Genomic DNA, 16714 nt, shown 5'->3' with positions numbered 1-16714 from the left:
TATAGTGAGAAATAAATAATAGCTGTAAAATACTATATACCAAATCCTTTTTGTTTGTACAATTTCTAAACAGAATGTATGACTACTGAGGAATGTATTTTACATCTGTTCAACCTTCAAAATTATGAGACTCTTAGGTAAAAGTTAAAATAAAAAAGAAAAGCTATATCTGAACTCAGAGTCAGAAAAGGCTTTGTGTTGGTTTAGTCCAGACTTATTTATCATGACATTTAATAAAACAATGTTCTCTTGAATTCTCTCTCATGTAAAATGAGATATTAAATTCCAGGTTACGTTGGTAATGGAGACTGCATTAGAGAAGGTAGGAGGGCAGAGCAGAAGGTTGGAAGAGGAAGGGAAGATTAAGAGCAGCTCATAGAGCAAATGAAAACTTCAGGATGCTCTAATGAAGATCACGCTTGTTCCTCCAGAGTCACATTTTGATGTTTTTTCTTCTCTTATAGGCAAGCGTACAAATGTCTACCACAAGACTAAAGTGTGATATGTTATGTTTTTTACCATAAGCACCCATAAAATGAGCTCCATTGCAGACAGGTATGTTAATAGACACTAAGAGTTTTGGGGGAATTACTGCTCAATGCTTTCTTTAGTAATCTTTTCTTATGGTTAATACATAGACAATATTAATTTATACCAAAAAAAGAGGAGTGAGTTTAGGGCTCTTTTTTTTTTTTTACAAAGTTATTTTGGTAGTTGTTCAATGTGTTGTTTTGTAGTCATTGGAAATAGTGAGTTTTATTGTTTGAGATGAGTCTTAAAACATATTACTTGTTTTCAGCCATGGAACTGCATCTGTGCAATTTGAGTTGATTTTTATTGTTTACTTTAATTTTTTTTGAGTACTTCAATATTTGATTAAGGAAAACAAAAACATTTGAACAATTAGTGATGCTGCAGATGATAATAAAGTGACCCGCTAACCTATTTCAGGGGAAAAGTAATAGCAGAGACATGGTTTCTGCTTGATTTTTTGAGCTGGACTTTCTTAGCAGCTTAGGTGAACATCTGTCCTTGATATGCTGTGTATTGCCATTTTTGAGACTTCAGCAAATGAAACTTGCATCAAATTTACAGAAACTTAAACCTGTTCTAAATAAATAACAATAAAAGCAAAGGGTAAAACTTGTCTGAGTTCCCAGTTCATTTAGTGAGGTTTTGTGACATTTCATTGAAACATCAGCCTTTTTAATATACAAATTCCTTTTAATTGCTTTATGTTTATGTAGCAGTGTACAAAATAATTGCTTCCTAACAACACCGCTTATCGTAATGTATGATTGCTTGATGATGGTTACTTGCATTAAGAGAAGGATAAAAAAATTCAGGGTGGACACACAGGTCAGTGTGGACAGGACTAAATAGACTCAGAGCAGACAGAGAAGTTAAAGAAATAAAATGTGAAAATCTGTTATACAGCAATTTTGGAAAACAGAACAGTTTTGACTTGACTTAAACCAAAAGGAAACTAAACAGAGGTGTCGTATGAAGTTCGCTGCGGCACCTTCAAAGGGAAACGTGTTCTCATTTTGGTATTTTAACGCCTCCTTAGCAGTACACAGACAGTTGTGAATTGAGGAAAATTTATTTGATACTTGGTTAGGAAACAAATATAATGAATAATTATCGTTACTGTTTAACATTGACATTAATTGTATGTTTATAAAATTACATACAAGGATGAAGTATAGCATATTCCTCAGCCCTCTGCCATCAATGGTACTTCAGTATTTATGAAAAATGTGTTCTCTTACTATAAATATTCCCAGTAATTATAATAGAAGTTGCCAATAAGTAAAAAATAAATTATATTTGTCCTCTTACATTTTCAAAAGGGTGAGGTAATCCAAATAATCAAGAAGACAGAAAAATAAAATTAAGTAGTGTTAAGTGTTTGTATAGGGTTGTAAATTCTCATTAAAAATAGTCTGTAAATCCTTTGAGTTGTGTCAGAACCGTAAGGTTTTTTGCTTTCTGATTAGTAAATGTCCTGCAAGAAGAACATATAGCAGACTCAGCTTCAGGTAATTGATGATGATCTTTGCGAGACGTCACAGTAAAACAGTGCTTTGCTTTTTTTGATGTAATGGAGATGGTGAATAATTTTTTTCTCCTTTGTTGTGCTTGGACTCCATAAGAGAGAAATTTTACACTCCAACATCTGTTTCTTTCAGAAATGATGGAAGCATTTTTGATGGGCTGGTGGAAGAAGATGACAAAGATAAAGCAAAGAGGTAAGTTTTAAAGTTATTTAAAGCTAAGCAATGACCTATAATTGTATACTTGGGCTTACCAGGGTGATTTCAAAACAATAAAAATGTGATTCTTTTATAAATAACCATATTATTCAACAGCATCTCTTTTACTGTCATTATTCAGTGGTTCAATTCCTTGTATTTTTGTCAAATATGCTTTATTCCAAAGGCTTAGCTGCACCCCTCCCTGGGAAGGAGGAAGCCATTCTTAAAAATGGTGTCTGAGATCTGGAGTGCGTGTTTTTGTGACAATTGCCACAGCACAGATTCTTAAGGGTGTATTTGCATCAGGAACCTGGCAGTAGCATGCAGCTTATTGTAAGAAGGCGTCATAGTTGTTATAAAACATTTTCTGTTTTGTTTTTCAGAGTGTCTAGAAACAAGTCTGAAAAGAAACGTCGCGATCAGTTTAATGTACTTATCAAAGAGCTGGGTTCCATGCTTCCAGGTAATGCTCGGAAGATGGATAAATCCACTGTACTGCAGAAGAGCATTGACTTTTTACGGAAGCACAAAGGTAATTCTTTGCAATAATTAAAAAAATATTTGTAAATTCTTTATTATTTTAATCATATTCACTCAGTACATAAAACATTAACAATTTTGCAACTCCTTTAAGGAAATTGTCAAAAAATAGAGAGTTCCCAAAGAAAGATATCCTTAAGATCATAAATTAAGTAGCAGAGATATAACTATTTTTGCTAATATTTTGCAAAAGCCAGTACTGATATTTTTTTGTCCCATAGTTGTTAAAGAAGTCTGTTTCATAAAGAGAAGCATTTATTTTTGAAGTAACCTTCACGTTTTTTGTTGTGGACGGATGGAGACCTTTGGAATATAGTTGCTTCATAAGACGCAAGTTGTCAAAGTTTTGCTTCACAGGAAAACTCTGCTGATCCATTTCAGCGGAAGTACTTGCTGGAACTACTTATTTTGATATTTAGATAAGACTGGTTTGAACAGTTGGCTTGTCTTTCCAAGCTCCACAGAAAGCAAGATAAATCACTGGAAAAGGTAGTCTGAGGGAATTTCTTGCTCCCTCTCTTCATGTCTACATCTTCTATCTACACAACTGGCTGCTTTAACAAAGACGATGAGGCAGTAGGGCATTGTGATCTCCAGCAAGCATTATTGGGCTAGGTTGTCTGATGAGAGAGGGTGGCATGCAGTGGGCATACAGACCAGGAGCGTGGGCATTTTACTTTTACCTTTTAGCTGAAAAAAAACCAAACCCAGAAAATCTATAAATACTTTTAGCTGAACTTTCTAATTTTCAAGACGTATCCACTGATGTGTAAGCTGATGAGTGTGTTTGTGGTTTTGTAAACCGTCGTGTGAAATGTCAAAACGATGAATGTCTTTGAACATTCTTGCTATGTTTCATTTCTCTGATTGTTTGCATCAGGTGATGGTGGGATATACCCAGATACATTGTACTGAAGTTCATTACAGATTGTTATTTCTGTCACGAAAAAATTCTTCCCCAAGCCTACACTTACGTATGGTTGTTTGATATTTCTGTATATATAAGATCCCTGTTCCTGCTCCTACACTTGTTCTTAATATGGCACCTTGTGGGTCACACTGCCAAAAACAAGATTAGAAATTCAAGGAAATGAGCTCTTTCACTAGTCAACCCATTTCCCTGAGTAATTTTTGACCATGCATAATAACTAGAAAGCAGTACAGGCAAAAGAAGCAGCTATTAGGTTATAGAATAAAATAAGTAAATCTATTAAGTGGATGGATAGGTATGTATTTATCAACAGTATGTGTGTCCATTTAAGGTATGTTAAGGCATTATAAATACTTTTCCATGCTCTTAGCACACCTCTTCCATTACTGTTATGGTTCAAGTAGACCTGATGTGTACTGAATAGTGCCATTAAAAGGTAAACGTAACCATTAAAATGGAAAGGGAGGGGAAATAATTTGTGCAAGAGTTCATAGGTTTGGGGGTTTTTTTGCCAGTTAAATTTTTTTGCCAATTGTGCTGTTTTAATTCCCTGAGACATGTTTGTCTCATAACAAAAAGAAAAGCAGTATGAAGGCTCCTTTTCTGTACAAGTCAGTTCAGTAGATTCTAAGGCCTTTGTGAAAATTGGTTCTGTTTCAAAATCACTTTATCTTGTATTGATGACTCCTATCATAAAATATGAAGTGTAGAATGAACGTGTGTCGGCCAACCAGCAGCACCAGTCATACTTTCTTCTTCACAGTGCTTTCTGAGATTATTTTTTTAATTATTATTTTTATTTGTTTAGGATAAAGGGGAAAAAAGCAGCTCGGGAAATGGGTGCCTTTTAGGGCATGGTGCTTTTGTCCTTCACCTGGTGGGACAGAATGAAGCTTTGTGTGACTGCACATATCATATTAAGGTCTCTAAAGCCCTGGCTGCCAGTGCTTAGTAGCATTGCTCTGCACTGGTTTACATTAAAATGTTTTGGACAAAATATTGGCAAAGGTCAGAAGCATGTTTTGCCTCCTGAGGTGCTTGGATCTGTTTGTTACAATAAAAAAGAGTGACCCTAGCAATAAATGAATTGTTCAGCACTGATTAGCTGCTTTATTGTTGAAAATCCTACTGTGTTCAGCCACCAGGTTTTGATTAACTGCGTTGCTTCTGGTTCTTTCTGGACCATTTCCACGTTGGCCAGGCTTGGTACTCTGGCGGCAGCTCCAGATGAACTATCTGGGCTGGTTATTGGCCAGTATGGATTCTGTTTCTCATTGGGGAAAAACCAGCAGGCTAAGCACACTGAAATTATATTACGGAGAGCTTTTCCTTGGCTAATACTGCCTATCATCCTTTTCCTTTGAATTTGTAAACATTTTTATTTTTTTTAAATTATGAAATACTGAAGAATTTCACTGCTTACAATTACAACTAGTAGACTGATATTCATACAGCCCACTGATAAATGCTACAGATCTTGGCTGAGCTGGCAATTTCATTTAAGGATGCTCAGTGCTGAATCAGATCCAGGATTTGAAGGCTGGATGAGTTTAACACGCGAGCTTGGTTACGCTTCTTTGTCTGGTATCTAGCTCAGGAACATGACCTCAGTGGCATTTATCTTTGAATGCAACCTTCTGCCATAATTTTTATGTATTTCTCTAAAGTTACCAAGTTGAAACAAATATTTTCGCTGTTACTTTGGCTCTGTTTTCCAACATCATACTTTTTCTAATTACGGGAAATGTGAAAAAAACACCCGTTCTTGTGGTAAGATAATTCAGAATGGTTCATTAAAGGCATAAACTTCAGTTTTTCTTCAGTATAAATCCTTTCTACTGTAGAAGCCAGGCAGACTTTATTTATTTATTTATTTATTTATTTCTGGAGTAGCATGGTTATATGGACAAGAATGAGACAATGAATTGGACTTTTCCAATTCTAAAATGGAGATTATCTATGTCCTGTGGACTGAACGCGTTAAGTTCCTTGTGTTTTGCCTCTACTTTGGTGGCAGAGCTTTTCATTTCTGTGTCCTTTGACTTCCCCCTCAGTGCTTAATATGTTTGTTCAGACTGAAAAGGTCAGCTTGGGGTTATACTAAGGTTATCCTTATTCTCCAGCCTACTCTTACTGCTTTGTGATAGCATTTCAAAAGAGATAGCAAAAGCCTGATCAATTTATGTCTTTTGTGAGATCTGATCAGTGGAAATTCTGGTCTGTCTTATTTGTTGGTATTTTTTTCCACTCTTCTTGCAGCTCTCTGCTTCTTGCCAGTTTCTTGCATGACATTGCTGCTGTTTACTGTTCTTTTAGTTAAGTCTAAAGCTCTTTCATAAAGTTTTCCCGCTTCAGTGGGGGAAACAAAGTCCTGAACTGTTCCATCCCTTTGCATATTTAACTCAATTCCAGGTTTTCTCTTCTCTTTGAGCCATCTGAACTGACAAACTAGATTACGACCTTTGTGCAGACTTGTCCTTTAAAAATCAAAAAGCCTTAAAGACATGGTTTGGTTCTTCTGGTTTGTCTAAATTCTTCATTCACGATTACTTGTTCAAGGTTGCTCTTACCACCAGTACTTCTGTAATGCCTTTGTTACTCATCAAAACTGAAGTGGTACGTGGTCTTGCTTCTTGTTGTTTCAGTTATCAGTTGATAAGGGAGCATCAGCTTTCAGAACCTGGAGTCTGGTTTTGCTTCGCAGCTGTTCTTTCTCTGACCTATGTATGGGAAGTTAATCTATATATTTCTCTTGAGTCCTACAGGAATCGCTGTTCAAAATTCATCTCTGTACAAATCATACAGTATTTTTGCAGTGGGGTCTGTCATACAGCTCTTAACAGTCTTTGTTGCAAAACTATTATTTTTTTAATGTAACCTTGTTTCTTTACAGAAAAGAAGAGAAGGGAAGTGAGTGGGAAGAAGAGAAAGGACAGTGACAATTTTTAGTGCGAAGGTTAGAATGACCAGAATTGGCCAAGATACTTAAGGATTAGATGTTTTAATGACCTAAACTGATCAGGAATTTTGGCTTTCTGAATCTTTGAGAAGTAACACTTTCACTAAAACATTTTATTATAGTCTCAGAGGAAAGAATATTTTTCTGTTGTCAAAATCCATTACTTACCGTCATTAACTTCAGCATTACCATGAGGTCCGGCAGGATTGTAGCACAAACTGGTGGAAGGAAAGAAGACAAATCTCATTATGACATAGGGGAGAAGGCATTTATTTTCTTTTTAAGGAACAACATCGATATGTAATAAATGAACAACACAGGAGACTGGAGAACCTTCTGCAATTTCCTACTGTGTGTATGCAACTTAGTGGGAAAATAATAGCTTTTGAAAGTGTGAATCCTTATCTTGTATATATGTTTGATTGTAGAAATTACTGCACAATCAGACGCCAGTGAGATTCGACAAGACTGGAAACCGACATTCCTTAGTAACGAAGAATTCACACAGTTAATGTTAGAGGTATACTATTTCTGTTTTTCTGGGAGTAGAATATTTCCTCATAGGGAGTCATTCCATGATGAAGTTTTTCAGTTTGATGACATAACTTTTTATTTTCATATTTTAATTGTAACTATACGTTTCCATGAAGATAAACAGTAGAAATTCCTATGTGTGCAGTGTAATGCAAAACAGTTTTTATTTTAACTGCATTTTCAATCACGTAAAACGTTATAACAGAGCAAGTCCATGAACGAACATCTTTACTGTCAAAGAGAGTATTTTAAATTATCAAGATAAGGAAGGTACTAGTCAAATAAAGAATTGTTATGCATAACTTAAAAACTTAATTATCAAAAAGGCTCAACACATCCGTGTAACTTGTGAGCAATAAAGTGTTTCATTTCTTTGCTTGTTATGCTTTCTAAAAATGGTGTGTGAACGTTATTTTGCTAAAGATGATTACATGAATAGTTGGATTACTACTACAAATAAACTTTCAGTGTAAGCTATCATTTCATTGGAAATCAGGAAAAGTCATTTGTTTCTTGCTAGTGAAACAATTTCTAATAATAGTTAAATGAAAAATATTGAAGTAAATGAACAAGGACTTTCTGTTTTCATTCCATAGTTAAACCTTTTCTTTAAGGCACAGATTTAAAAAGTAAAAAGTTCTGATTTTCTGTAATTAAAAAAAAAATTAAAAGTCTCTGTGGTGAATTTGCATATTTTTTCCAACAAGTTAGTGAAGTAGTTGCTTCTGTTTTGCAAGATTTTTTTGCAGCTGCTTCTGGTGTTTCTCAAGTCCTCTTACAAAATAGGTGTCCACAACTAGTAGCAGTAAAGGTGGAACAATATTATATACAAAAATTTTTCACAGATGTGAGCTTTAAAATTTCCTGTTTAGAAATACAGTTCTGTCATGCCTTTATGTTTGGTAGTGTTCAACTAAAAGATACTCATGTTACGTTCAGTGGAAATAAGTTTGAGTTAAGTAGAAGATAAAGCAGTCAGAACTATATCTCACAGTTTTCAAGTCTCAATAAAATCTTGCTACAAGTTTCTTTTCTTGAGATTGGGAATATTGAGATTGTAAATACAGAAATTCATTGATTTTGCCACCTTTTTTACATGTTCTTCTCTTAGTTTTTCTACCTTTTCTTGCTTTTGTCTCTAGCTCATTTTTCTGAGTTTTCTGATGTGTACAGCAACAGGCAGGCAGAGTGGGAGATAGGGGAAACAGTGGCTAACTGTATATGGACTGAAGTCTTGCTTGTGAAACCACACATTATTTAAGAACAGAACAGTATGGGAATTGTAATGCTTGTAGTGTAAAAGCAAGACTAATAAGTTTTAGTAGTGAAAGGTATTCTCATTTTTATAATAAAGGAAACTAAAACTGGTCTAAATTATTTTCCATGTTGAATATAGCTTAACATTTTTAATATGCTCTGTTTCTTTTTGTTTAACTGCCCATTATGTTTAATTTCAGGCTCTTGATGGTTTTTTTTTAGCAATTATGACAGATGGAAATATAATATATGTGTCTGAAAGTATAACTCCCTTACTTGAACATTTGCCAGTAAGTACACATTGCTTTCAGTAACATATCTGTTTGTCTATGGATGGTGTTCTGCTATGAGTACTAATTAATCGTTAGCCTTTTTGGCATTATAGAGCAGATGTATGCTTTGTTCTAACGCTTCTGCTTTTTCTTCAGCGCAGTTCCTTCCTACTGGTCTGTCTCCTATATTAAACATTTCCTTTGGAAATACAGAGTGCCGTTGGCACTCTGTTAGGCAGAATTATGAAGTGCCAGACTAGCATCAGTTTCTCTTCAACGTAACTGAAATAACAGTTGGCTGCAGGAGACCCTTTAGAGCTCACACCTATCACAGTCTCTACATGAGTCAGAAGAGTATTGCTAAAGAGCTATATCCTTGGGTTTTTTTCAAACTACTTCTTTACCTTCTTTCTTGTTGTAGAACTCTTATTAATTATACCTTGCTGCTTCTGCTTTTTAAGCTAGGTGTATACTTTTGGTTTTATCATATTCACTTGTCTTTAATCTTGGTGGCATTGGTAAGCGTGCTTTTTTTAAAGTGACCTTTGAATAATGTTTTTATTAAATGAGGCAAATTAGTACTCAAAAATACTAACAACCAATGAGTGAAACAATGAGTTATTTTTTAGAAGAGAGGGACAAGTTATTGTTACAGGCTATTTGTCTTACTGTGATAAACACAAGTTTTATAAAACTTGGAGTGGCGTATTTAAAAAATGATTCTGCAAAACACAAATTCCACTAAGGTATGCAAGATACCGCTCGAGAATTTTGAAAAATGTACAGGTAATTGTGATTATTTTTATTTTTTTTTTAAAGTAGAACTTACCAAGTTTGCAGAGGCATGTTTGTCCTTTGCATTTAGGTGTGATTTATGTATTCTAAGCATATGTTCTACAATCTCTCTTAATCAAATGCATTTATGCATGTAACCATTTCTTTAATTGTTCAATTTTATTGCATGCATCTCTGTTGTTCCCAGTTTTGGTTACATAGTTGGGGAACTGATTATAAAATTTATTCATAAAATCAATTGCAATTAGATATAATTATTGGTAACATAATAATCTCTATGATGTAGGGAGAGACTGTCTTTTGTTCCGAGATTTTGTTTCAATGTATTGGATGCCACTGACAGGTTACAGTGCCTTAGAACAACACCCTATAATTTCTAATTAAAATGCTCCTTTACGTGGAATTATTACATCTCAGGGAGGTTAATACCAGCTCCATTGTACTGTAATGTGTACGTGTATCTGCTGCATTCATGGTGTTTTTCATTAAATGGTTCACAGTGTCAAAATTAAGACAGATCAAAGTGCGATTTTTTTTTTTTTCTTGCAAAATATTCACGTGTGTTCCAGCAGGTGGCTTTGTTGAGTCAGTAATGTTTTTCTGATCTGTGGAATTGTTTTGCTTTAAAATAATAGGCTTTGTGACATTGTACATCTTGCGTTATTTTAATGCTTATTAAATCTTTTTCTTTCAGTCTGATCTTGTGGATCAGAGTGTATTTAATTTTATCCCAGAGGGGGAACATTCAGAAATTTATAAAATATTGTCTTCTCATCTGCTGGAAAGTGATTCATTGACACCTGAATACTTAAAATGTAAGTAGTTATTGCGGGTTAACCCTGGTAGGCAGCTCAGCCCCACGCAACTGCTCACTCACTTCCCCCAGTGGGATGGGGAAAGAATCAGAAGGGTAAAAGTGAAAAAAACTTGTCAGTCAAGATAAAGACAGTTTAACAGGTTAAGCAAAAGCCATGTGCACGAGCAGGGTGAAATGAGGAATTAATTCGCTTCTTCCTATTGGCAGGCAGGTGTTTAACTGTCTCCAGGAAAGCAGGGCTTCATCATGGGTAAATGGTTATTTGGGAAGACAAACCCTCTTCTCCCCCTTCCTCCTTCTTTCCCTGGCTTTTATTGCTGAGCACAATGTCATACGGTATGGGATAGCCCTTAGGTCAGCTGTCCCAGCTGTGTCCCCTCCCAGCTTCCCGGGCACCCCCTGCCTGCTCACTGGTGGGGCAGTGTGAGAAACAGAAAAGGCTTTTGCACTGTGCAAGCACTGCTCAGCAATAGCTAGAACATCCCCGTATTATTAGTGCTGGTTTTGTCAAAATCCAAAGCATAGCACCATGTGAGCTGATATGAAGAAAATTAACTCTATCCTAGACAAAACCAGTACGGTAGTTGTGTTAAAATTAATCACCTTTGTATCACATGTGATCAATTCTTTTCTTCCAGTGTTATTTAAGCAGAAATATACATTTGAGCCCTGAAGAACAGAAGTGCTTTTTTGTGGGGGTTTTCCCCCCACCAAAGACTTAAAATGTTCAGCATTGCATTGCTTTTCACTCTGTGACTTTCCCATGTATTAGAAACATTCGTCTTGTTTATATAGCTTCTATTTAGACAGTTGTAGCAGTTGGCAAGAATAAAAACATAGCAGCCTAATGGGTTTGGGAAGCTCATGCTTTAGTAAACTTAAGTTTAGGGCAGCTGCTTCTTTAAAATAGCTCTGGGTTTCAGGGGTTTTCTATGTCATTAGCATTCAGGGTCTTTCATGCACAAATTCTAAAGGAGTTCTTTTCTTTAGGTTAGTTAATATCACACTGGTTAAAAGCAGAGGCTGTAGCCATTTGTAATCACAACATTTGCAGTAACTCAATAAGTGTACAGCTTAATTATTCCTCCTTTCCATTTCATGTCGCCTGTGAGCTTCATCAGGCACATAGCCTTTTAATTTGTTTATTCTTTTCTCAGCAAAAAATCAACTAGAATTCTGTTGCCATATGCTGCGAGGAACAATAGATCCAAAAGAGCAACCTACATACGAATATGTAAAATTTATAGGAAATTTCAAATGTTTGAATAATGGTAAGTAATTTCAGTGACGTTAGAGTGAAATGCTTCAGCAGCTTCACAGCTAAACAGGCTTGGGACCATTGTGCAAAACTTAATGATGAACTAAAATGAGTCTTTCCAAAGAAGAGCTTGAAGCAGAGTTATATCACTTGTATACTGGTTTAATGAAAAAGAAGAAAAACTGCCTATCAAGTATTACGTGTCTGTGCTTGAATGCAAAATGTTGTAATTATGCTTAATGCTTTCAATTAAAGAAAACTATTATCTTGTAAAACATTTTTTAAAAGAATGTAAGAGAAATCTAAGCAAATGCTTTAAAATAAATAGCCTGAACTCAGTTAATGACGTATAATCCATACTTATGCAGGTGACTAAGTAATTTGAAGATGAGTGGTACCGAGTACCTGCAGTTCTCATGCAGTGAGCTGGGAAGTAAAATGTACATGTCGTCCCCCCCCCGATTTCAGTCTGTGCACTGACAAGAATTACCGCTCAGATGAGTGGATGGGCCATTACAGGTTTCCGCACTGAGTTTCTTCTCCCTTCCATTGAAGTTGTTTTTATTAGTTATGTACTAATATTATTCCTCTGTACGACATCTCTAATCTGTTTGGCCAGCCCCTGCTCTTTATTGAGACACGTGTGTTTATTTGGTCAGCCAGACATATGGGTTGTGCAGTGTGGTCAGTAGTAGATCTTCGTAAAGATTACCCCCCAAAAAATTGTCAAAACCAGTATCTTGTAAATAAACCTGTATTTTTATGTGATACCAGTATTTTTCTCACTAAACGGGGAGACGTTGAGTCTCAGTGCCAAAGGCAGGTATGTAATATTATAGGAAAGAGAAGAAACAGGCTTGAAAAGGCCAAATACAGTGCTAGTCTTGGGAAGAGGAGGAGCTGGGAAACTGCAGACCTATTGGTCGCAATTCAATATTGGGAAATATTCCAGAACAAATAATTAAACTGTATGTGAGCTTCAGGAAGCTAGCAAGGAATTTAATAGCAACCATCGTGGATTTTTGAGGTAGAAATAGCATCAAATCAATTCAGTTTTCTCTACCAAAGAGTAACACACTGTGCGAATAAGGGGACAAAGTGCAAATAAGTGATGGCCTTTTTTAATATGCTTTTGACAATTATCATATTCTGTTCTCACAAACATGTAAGGGAAACACATGTTAATTGCAAATGCTGAAGAGTAGCTGCAGAAACTGATGGGAAAGGTTACCAATGTTCATTGTCAAAATGGAGTTTCAATGGACTACTGGGTTTGATCAGTATCTTCGTTAATGCTATGAATAGTGGAATGTAGTTTTCACTCATGAAGTGATGCAATAACACTAAAACCAGGATAAGAATTCAGCCCCAAATTTGGAAAATAATTTTTTTGGAGGAAAAAACCCAGACAAATTGACTAAGAACAAATGCAAATTATTACATTTAGGAGTAACAAACTATTTGAAAAGTAGAAAAAGTTACAGTCAGCTAGACAGCAGTCCTTTAGAAAAAGGAGTTACTGTGGAATGTAAACCGAACACCATGACCAATCACTAAATTGTGAAAATGCAAAAATCTTTCTAAAATACAGTCTAAACCACATGAAGTAATCCCTCTACACTTCTTAGTACCCATATGTCCTCATCCTGGTTTTGACACCGTTTGTCAGGAATAAGTAAAGCAGTTGGAAAGAGTTCAGAGTAGAGCAATGGAAGCAATCAGATATTTAAAAATCTAACTTACAAGGCAAGATCAACACTGAAGAACAAAGGAAAAGGGATAAGATAAAGACTTTAAAGATATTTTTTAAGAAGATGTATTCCAGTCATTTTTAGTAGTTACCAAGAAGGATTAGAATTGTTATTAGTTTCTTAAAACTGCTTTGTCACAGATAATATCATGTTAACTATAATTTTAGTTCAAGAAAGTTATGTGACGGTTGTGTTTCCATTACTACTGTACAGCTACTGTTCCTGTGCATATAATATGTAGCATTTTCCTTAATGCATGTTAAGTTAGAAGCAAACCACTTTAGATCAATATTGAGCCGTTTATCGTATGATATTACTGCCATTTTCCTCCATGCTTATATTGTAATCTGGGTTAACCTCATCTATCTTCCCTCAGTTCCCAACTTAGCGCACAACGGTTTTGAAGGAACTATTCAGCGCTCGCACCGGCCTTCATATGAAGACAAAGTTTGCTTTGTAGCCACAGTTAGATTAGCTACACCTCAGTTTATCAAGGTATGTACAAATGAAATCACTTTTATATCCTTTTTTAATGTACTCTGAACACGAAAACTTCAGAGAGCGTGCACACAACATTTCAAATGCTATTAATGAAAAACATAAGGCTTTTTATTACATGAAACTGAAAGCGTGTGTGTGTTTCTTACTTCACATACAAATAGGTTAAATGTTATGCAAAGTATCCAATGAAGTTGCTGTGGTGAGTGCCATTTCTAAATAGTCATATAAAATAGTAATACGCAAGAAATAAATTTAGAAGTCCATAGGAATATAATTTACCGAGTTTAAGTTAAACACAATGAAAGATAACACTGAGATTCCACTTTTGCTGGAAAAATTAATAATTTTAGCTGACACTCGGATGTGAATTTTATGCTGCTGATGATCTTGCTGCAGTTTGACACAGAAGCAAATCTTTTAGGGCTTAATGAAAGCTTGAATTATTTCTCCTCAACTAAGAGTCAGGTTTGAGGCAATAAAGATCTTTCATTTTGTTTCAGTACTGTTTGTTATTCAGTAACTCAGTTGTTTCAAGGGAACATTTTGCTTAACTGCTAATGCACAGTGAAGATGTCTTTACAAGTTTTGAATTGGATGTGTGTGAAATTTACAGACTTCACTAAGTATAAGCCTGTTCCTCCCCAAAATGAATCAAAATAATTACAGTATAGGGTAGTCTGTGAATGTGATTCAGTTTATATGTTTTCTACAAATATATTAATCAAGGTACAGGATAGTCTACTATCAAACATTTGTTCTTACAATTCAGTTGTAAACAAATGCCATGAAATGTATATGGCACATGGTTAAGCTACTGTCCGTCATGCAGAACTCTCTGAATATTTAAATATTCTGCATGTAAGTTGAATGCACTAGTGTCTTAAGCTGAAGATTGTTGGTGGTATCTTCTGAAGACGTGGTTTACACACTTTGTACTTTGAAAGTGTAGTGGAGAAATCATATTAAATTCTTCAGTTCTGTCAGGCTGAATAGCAACTGGCTCTCTACAGACTACATGCCAGAGAGTTTGTTGTTTATTTTTCCTGAAACCATGGAAATCTTTCATCTGATGCTTTTCTTCCTGCGCTGGTCTAAATAATGTTCTTCCTGTTATGCCTATGGTTGATAGAGATGTTAAATGTATGATTTTTTGCTTTGTGAAATATCTGGGGAGAAAGGACCGACCTGGCAGTATTTGCAAACATTTTTATCTTTTAAAGTCTGACACTTTAGAATGTACTATAGTAAAACTTTTGTGTTTCCTACTTCTGGAACAGGACATTTGGAAGATGAGGAACATCCATTTGTGATCTTTCAGGTCTTTCAGTCGCCTGAGGGCAAAAGCCTTACAGATTATACTCTGGCCAAACTTTTCATTCCTCTTTACCTGAACTTCCGAGCACCTAGCGCCTAAGGAAGCTTTTATGTTACAGAGGTTTTGAGATCCTCTCAATGGTTTTGACTAGTGCTGTTCATCTGAGGAATATTCTTGTGAAGACAGCTTAACATTAGCGTGAAGACTCTTAATCTGACAATACTTGTTTATAGTCTTTTGATACCTTCTGGTATTATTGAGGCAAACATTGACTGGACTCTAGCAATAAGTGCTATGTCAGGATCTTTACCATCCCAGTAGCTTTACTAACAGGTGCATGACGCAGTCAGTAATGAGATGTATATTTTAGTGCTGGATTGCCTGATTTATGGTAGACCCTGCCTGCTCATCTGCCACTTTTCTTCTTTTATTTCAGATGGTATACGGTTCTGGGTTGGTTGGGTTTTTTTTACCTAGGATATAATTTCTCAAGGATATACAGTGCTTTTGCAGAAGGACATACTATTCATGAGAATAAGCTCTGAAAGTTCACATGTTTATTTTCTGCAAATGACCCCACCACTTTTGGAACAAAACATGCCACAAATTTTGCTCCTCAGTGAAAGGATTTGGCTCTATGCATTCTTTAAAACATTTGCCTTGCATTTTGGCTGGTGAGTGGTTGAACCCTATCAAGAAAGCAGGATTAATCCAGCCAAAAGGATTCTACCAGAATACTTTTTGTTACAAATGAAAGTATTTCTTTTCTAAATGCCTTGTTGACAACTTCAACAAGATGCCTTGTTAAACAAGATAGCTTCTACCCAGGGGTATTTTACAGGGGAATATCTGTAAATCATTAATATAAATGCATTGAGTAATCAGACACTAACCTGCTGCTAGCCCCTCTCTAACAATGGTGGTTTTACTGTGATTTTACTACCCGCACTTTAGTTATTTTTACTTTTGTTTTGACTTCTGCCAAAATAATTATATTAAAAGAAACAACAAATCAAAACTGTTTCTCAAGGATATACACTTGCTCTGTAATTTCTTTTACTGTGCTATGAGTGGTGCTTTATTAAATGCTGTAATCTTAGGAAAGTAGATGACCTTTGGGTTTTAGGGGTAGTTTCAGTTTTGAAGGTTAAGTTTTGCTAACTGAAAGTCATACCAAGAGTCACAAACTTTGTTCATTACCTCCATCATATAACTCGCTTTCTGGTCATTGTCTTTAGATTTTACACCAATGAGGGTGAGGAAAAAACATTGACTAGATATGTTTACTTTTTTCTTTCATAGAATTTATTTAAAGAACTGCAAAATATCCACTTAAACTCTTTGTATTATAACCTGAAAGAATGAAAAGGAAGGTGGTCCCTTTGTAGGAACAAGAGTTAACCTTCTACTGTATTTTTCTACGGGACCATTTTAGTTTAGATGTTTGATTTAGATGTTTGCAGAGTGGCAATGTGCTCATCTCTCCACATCTGTCGGGGCTATTATGTCAGCGCAGCAGCGGGTTC

At 35.5% G+C, this 16714-nt stretch overlaps 1 protein-coding gene across 1 annotated transcript in view; it reads left to right on the top strand.

Moving 5' to 3' along the window:
* Positions 1 to 508: 508 nt before the first annotated feature.
* CLOCK (clock circadian regulator) overlaps positions 509 to 16714 on the top strand; it is a 29411-nt gene continuing 13205 nt past the window's right edge. Inside the window, 8 exon segments of the mRNA XM_009884983.1 lie at positions 509 to 555; positions 2193 to 2252; positions 2642 to 2790; positions 7117 to 7208; positions 8680 to 8769; positions 10241 to 10361; positions 11521 to 11634; positions 13749 to 13867. Coding sequence (XP_009883285.1) covers positions 509 to 555; positions 2193 to 2252; positions 2642 to 2790; positions 7117 to 7208; positions 8680 to 8769; positions 10241 to 10361; positions 11521 to 11634; positions 13749 to 13867 — 792 coding nt within the window.

This window comes from Charadrius vociferus, unplaced genomic scaffold (genome assembly GCF_000708025.1).
Source record: "Charadrius vociferus isolate BGI_N301 unplaced genomic scaffold, ASM70802v2 scaffold134, whole genome shotgun sequence".
NCBI lineage: Eukaryota > Metazoa > Chordata > Aves > Charadriiformes > Charadriidae > Charadrius > Charadrius vociferus.
The sequence above is the reverse complement of the archived record's forward strand: the minus strand, read 5'-3'. Positions and strand labels throughout refer to the sequence as shown.